Genomic DNA, 6,107 nt, shown 5'->3' with positions numbered 1-6,107 from the left:
TGGCGGCGAGGGTGCTTTAATTAAAGATGAGCTTTAATTAAAGCACCCCCGTTGCTGTTTTGAAATGCAGGGATCCTGAATACATGAGATGCTAAAGTTGCTGGATTGGGCTTATTATCACACTCCAGCAGACTTGATTAATTGGGTCTGCTCTGGTGCATTCTAATTAGAACGCATTAGAGTAGGCATCAGGCATGTGTACGGGTGCCCATAGATTTTAAGCCAAGGAGGGATAATTACAATGATCAAATATGATCACATACATAACACAGGCTATAGAACTTCAACAAATGATTCCTATATGAAGCCCATACCTTCTTATTTTACTTCTTTTAGAGCATATCTTTTGATGTCCAGACTTGAAGTAAAGACTAAGTGATGGAGAATCTACCACATCTACAACAAGTAGCTTGTTCCAGTTGTTAATTACCGTCATTGCGAAAATTGCGATTTCTCATATGAATCTGCCTAGCTTTAGCTTTCAGCCATTGTATCTTTTAAATCTTTTGTTAGCTAAACTGAAGACTTCTCTACTATCAGAAATCTCCTTTCCATTACGGTTCTGAGAGGCTATGACTAAGCCACTTCTTAAGGCATTCTTGAATAAAATAAATAGATTGAATTTCTTTTGTCTCTCACTCTAAGGCAGGTTTGCCTTTCAAAGTGCTTCCCAGGCTTAGCATTTTGTCCAGAGCATGCTGCACCAGGGTTTTGGAAATGTATTCAATGCTGCATGAATACAAAAGCAGCACAGACTTGATCAATAAAGTTCAGAGTTCTGTGTTTCACTAATGTACCTCAGTGTCTTGAATGGAACAGCTAGTCATCAGGGCACAACACCAGGTTGTTTTTTCATCTTTATACCTCCTCACTAACCAGCAATACTGCTCATTGTTTCCCAAATGATAATCCCTCTGGGGTTTTTTTGTATTCACCAGACTGATTCCTACACAATTTTTAAAAGTCTGGGCCCTTCACAGTCAAATGAAGCCATTTCTCACCTACTATGAGCATTTGGTCGCAGGCTACATGTAGAAGCACATGCTCGACTTGCACCATCTCTGTATGGAAAAATGTATCACAGTTAATAATATGAAGATTCCCATTATCATTAGGATTGGGTGATGTCCTTGTTTGCTGAAACATAATTAACCTTAGGTTTCTCCAATCCAACTCTCAGCTTAATGGGGAAAAGTCTCTCACATTAAAGAAAGCAAAGAGTGGAAATATTATTTCACTGAAAGTGTTCCTCACAAAAGGTCTCAGATCTGCTGCTTCCTTTGCTAGATGTTGAAAACCACTTACTGAACTTATAGTTAGACTAACAGCCACAAAAAAGAAAACAATGGTTTATCTCACTACATGAACAAATTAGAACACAGGCGATCATTCTAGAGCAGACGCTGGCAAATCAGCATTGTTGATTCCCCAGTTCTCTGAAAAACTTTTTATTTCCTATGACTGCTGAGGCTCTCAGAAGGTTTAGATGCTGATAGCACTGACAGATTTCTAGTTCAACACAAATAACTCAGATAAAACAGTTAAAAGCATGAAAGTGGAATTCAAGATTTCAGTTACAGGAGGCTACATAAATCCAGAGTAATTTACCCTCTTCTTACATTGTGTTTCTCATTGTTCCTAAAGGTAATTCACTCCCATCGTCAAGGTCATTCTTACTGAGAACCACAGAGGGAATCTCATCAATTGTACATCTTAATTCTTCAAGAAGCCGCTTTAAATCTCTCAGTGGATCCTCCTTCAAAATGCCTGGTTTGTGCGGCATCTGCATTAAAAATGTTAATTTACAAAATAAATATGAAAAATGGCATTTTACTTTTCAGATTTGATATATACACATTCAAAAACAGACATTTCTTCTCTCCCATTAGTTATAGTTTAGAAAAAATGAGTTTAAAAAAAAATAATTTTAGTGGAAAGTATGTGGAGGTTTGACTATAAATTGATAATTTTCAAATAAATTGTACATGTGCTTATACTCTCTACCTGATGATAAAGTGCTCCTCTTCCAAAAAAATTGAAAGAAAAACCAGTGGTGCTCAACCTTCTGGCTGGCAGGCCAGATGGGCAGTGACTGATCCTCTGTGGACAGGATCCTGTCAATGGACCCAATCTGACACCTGAGGCAGGCATTGCAGGGCCCTATCTGGCCATGCAGAGGGGAACAGCCCAGCCCTGTTCCAGCTGTTCAGGGGAAGGGGGCTTGACCCAGCCCCAATCGATCCCTGTGGGGAGAGGTGGCATGGCCCAATCCTCTGAGAGGAAGGGGGCATGCCCCAGCCCCAACCTGACCAGGTGGAAGGAAGGGGGTGTGGCCCAGCCCTATGAGGGGCTGGGGAGAAGGGGACATGAGCTGGACCTGAACTAGCTGCCCCAGGCAGGAGTGAGGTGGGGTGTGGTCCTGCCCTGTGGTGAGTAGGGCAGGACCACATCACAGGGTGTGCAGCCTGACCCCAATCCAATTGTGTGGAGGGAAAAGGGTGTCAGTTTGGCCAGGCAGGGGTAAAATTGTGGCTCAGTTCCTACCTGCCCTGTGGGATTTAGGATTTTGGCAGCAGGGAGAGATGGCAGTACTGCCACTGCTCCCCTGCTGCCAAATGTCCTGACCTTTGGAGAGCCCTGTAGGCTGGAGTCCAAGGCTCTGCAGGCTGCACTTGGCCCGTGAGCTGGAAGTTGATCAGCCCCGGCTTAAACCCTTCTGTTATATATAATATGGCTTATAGGAATATTCTACATTAAAATATCCTAAAAGTACATTATTAAAAAAACAAAGTCAAGCAACAATGCCAGAATTAAGGCCACCTGTATAACCTATTAAGATTTCTCACAGCCTGCTGCCCACCTGAGTGCCATAATCACTAGGCTGCTCACTGCTTTCTGGTTGAACTTTAAGAGTCTCTTGTATTAAGCTGTTCCACTCCCTATAAATAACTACATATGCCTCAGAGCCAGTATCATAACTAAAAGTGACAAGTGGGACACCAGCCCTGGGAGTCCACGTGGAGGCGGTGCAAAAAATAGCAGCTGCCACTACTGTCAGCTCAGCTATTACCCCATGCACTGCTGCTGCCCAGGGCACAAAACTGCCCAGCTATGCCTCTCCTGGGAGCAGGGCTTTGACTCTGGATCTCCCACATCTGAGTTGGTGCCTGAACCACTAGTCTATAATGAGTGAATTCCAAATACAAGGTGAAAAGCAAAATGTATTTACATTTGTTCTTTCTGTTTTAATATTTTAAAATGTTATTAATGCTAAGAAGTAAGGCAATTCACTTAAAAATCTATATAGCTTTTACTGTCCAACTATTTTTAGGATGGGATTAGCTAAGGAAAAAGAAAACTGTTATGTTCTTGAAATAAGAAAGATTACAGAAATTACTCAATTCTTTTTAGGTAAGAAAGTTCTTTCAAAAATCCCCAGCTAGAAATCACACATTTCTGAACTTCAGAACAACTCTACATCCCCAGTATGACTTCACAGTCTCAAGCAGATACTCACAAGGGTTATGAAGCTGCTAAAGGCTTGGGAAGATGAAACATTACTAGAGTGAGGATGGGTCACTGGTAATATATGGCGCTGTTTTCCCAAAGTAGAACTGGATGCATAACCCGGGCCCTGGAGTTCCTGCATTAAAAAAATTAGTCATGCATAACCAGAAGAAACTGTATATAGACTGGAAGGCCTTTGGTACCCTCTTTTTGAGACTTGTTTTTAGTGTCTAATACAATAGGGGCCAGAGTCAAGATTTTCAAAACTGACTAATGACTTTACATTGGGGTGGGCAAAATGCGGCCCGCAGGCCAGATGTGGGCCACCAGGCCATTCTATCCGGCCTGCAGGGCCCCTAAAAAATTTAGAAAATTAATATTTAGCTGCCCCTGACAGCCTGTTATGCAGCCCCCGATGGCTTGCCAAAACTCAGTAAGTGGCCCTCTGCCTGAAATAATTGCCGGTCCCTGCTTTACATTAAATTGTTGCAATATCTGAGCAACAAACTTTAAGGCACTCTAACAAGGTCTGACCCCTTGAAAACTCTCAACTTTTGAATGCTAGATCCCTTCATAAGCTCAAGATGGAAACCAAAACATGGAAACACCCAAAATCCTTAGTCAATTTTGCAAATCTTTTCTGGTCCATAATACAGACTCATATGAATAAATTATAATAAGTAATATATTGTCTACAAAAAAGCCTGTGGGGCTACAGTTGAATACTAGAAAATATCATCGTTACTGTTTTTGAATATTTTTGTTATACTGAATACACCATCAGCAATCAGTTTTCCACTCAATACTTTAATGTTTTTGAATATTTTATGTTCTGTATTCATTCACTACTAACAGAGATTCCTAGGAGACTTCATAAGACAAAGTTGCACTAATTTTCTAGCAAGTCTGGTTTTCCCTTCAGCAGAGAATTTTTTTCCCAGGTGACACTAATTTTTTTACTTTTCTCAAAGTTCTTGTGTGCCTGTCTAGACTCAAGTAGGCGCTCCCAAGTGGCTCAGGCTTGGGTGGTCCTGCCTCGGTTGGGATCTTCCTCGGGCACCTGCATCAGCCATACTTTACCTCCCAAGGGAAGCCCCCAATACTTGCCCGCCATGTCTTGGTCTTCTGTTCTAGTGCAGGAGGTTCCCCTTTAGTAGGGACTTGCTTGGAGGCACTGTCAGCAGATGTCCTTGGGGCTCCACCTCCTCTACACCCCTTCCATGCGCCAACGTGATGGACTTGGCCATGTGGTAGGTGGTCTGAATCTCTCGGATGCCGACCCTTGTGATGTAATCCCAATCTGGCCTCACAATGTATTTTCATCCTGCCCGCAATTCTAGTTGTGGGCTGTCTACTGGACATGAGTTCCTTTGGCCGGATTTGGCCTGCAGTGTCCTTAATGGACCCAGAAGGTCACTCTCCCTCTCTCCAGCCGTGTTCCTGCTGCCCCAGCCAGGCCGGTAGGCTTTTTGCACCTCAGCCCAGGGCCCCTGAGGGCCCCAATCCCTCAGCCCCAGACATAATCTATGGGCCTGTGGTCCGGCCTCAGGGGCAACATAAATTTACAACAAAATCCAAACAAGCTGAAAATGGACGGAGAGGTAACACGCTCCCCTCCCAACTCACTTGTCCCTGCTTGTACATCGAGGGTTACTCCCTTGGCATCCTCTCTGGATCCAACATCGGGTGTTGCTCCGTCGAAGAGCAGACTCCTCTTTGGCACTCCGTCCTGGGTCCCTGGCTGGAGTTGGTGCTGGCTGTGCTGACTGGGAGCTCCTAGCTGCCTCCCAGCTGGTGCTCTCTTGCTTCTCCCCAGCAGCCAGCTTTTAAATTTCCTGGCTGGTGCTGCTGGCTGTCATCACTGCCCTGTGCTGACCCCAGCCGCACATAATAAGGGCTGAGGAAGTGTGCAGGTGGTTCTCCTTTCAGCTGCCAGCTCTCTGCCACCATTCCTGCAGCCAATAAGTCTTTTTTCATAATGGGGCTCCTGGACATGTTCCCCTGGGGCCCCGGGGTTCTCCCGCCATGGTCTTGGTCCCAGGAAAGGGGTCTGCACCCCTTTTCTCTCGTTGCTCCTTGAGATCTTGCAAAGAAGATCTTCATAAAAAAATAACTTCTGAATTGCTGATATATCAGCCTTAGGGATTTCCCAGCTTCTACAGTGCAGCTATGTGTTATCAATATTAAATTTTGCTACTCATTGACAATTAAGAATGTGGATCAATGTGAAATTAATTACCAATATAATGTCAACCTCTTACTGCAAAGTTATTGTTCCGATTGTGTTATTTATTTTCATCCTTAGTCCAATAAAAATCTTAAACCTTAATTTAACTGAATCTGCCAGAAAAATTTTGGAGTGACACAGAATCCAAAAGCCTTGGAACTGGTCATAGATTCATACTGCCAAAACATCCTTATTGGTATTACAATTTTAATTAATTGTAAGTCAAACTCTGATGTCCTTAATCCCAATGAATAGTACTTTGCAAAAGAGTGAAATTCTTCATTCATAGATTCATAGATGTTAGGGTCGGAAGGGACCTCAATAGATCATCGAGTCCGACCCCCTGCATAGGCAGGAAAGAGCGCTGGGTCTA

At 43.4% G+C, this 6,107-nt stretch overlaps 1 protein-coding gene across 1 annotated transcript in view; it reads right to left on the bottom strand.

The window, feature by feature from the left end:
• Window positions 1–6,107, bottom strand: part of LOC102381934 (coiled-coil domain-containing protein 158-like) — a gene marked incomplete at its 3' end in the record, with an annotated part of 76,942 nt that overhangs the window by 3,699 nt on the left and 67,136 nt on the right. The window contains exons 19-21 of the mRNA XM_014525776.2: window positions 3,518–3,643; window positions 1,620–1,783; window positions 1,002–1,061 (exon numbers count right to left, since the gene is read on the bottom strand). Coding sequence (XP_014381262.1) covers window positions 1,002–1,061; window positions 1,620–1,783; window positions 3,518–3,643 — 350 coding nt within the window. The remainder of the gene's footprint in view (window positions 1–1,001; window positions 1,062–1,619; window positions 1,784–3,517; window positions 3,644–6,107) is intronic.

The sequence above is a fragment of the Alligator sinensis genome, unplaced genomic scaffold (assembly GCF_000455745.1).
Source record: "Alligator sinensis unplaced genomic scaffold, ASM45574v1 scaffold155_1, whole genome shotgun sequence".
Taxonomy (NCBI): domain Eukaryota; kingdom Metazoa; phylum Chordata; order Crocodylia; family Alligatoridae; genus Alligator; species Alligator sinensis.
Note: the sequence above shows the minus strand (reverse complement) of the source record. Positions and strands in the feature narration are given on the sequence as shown.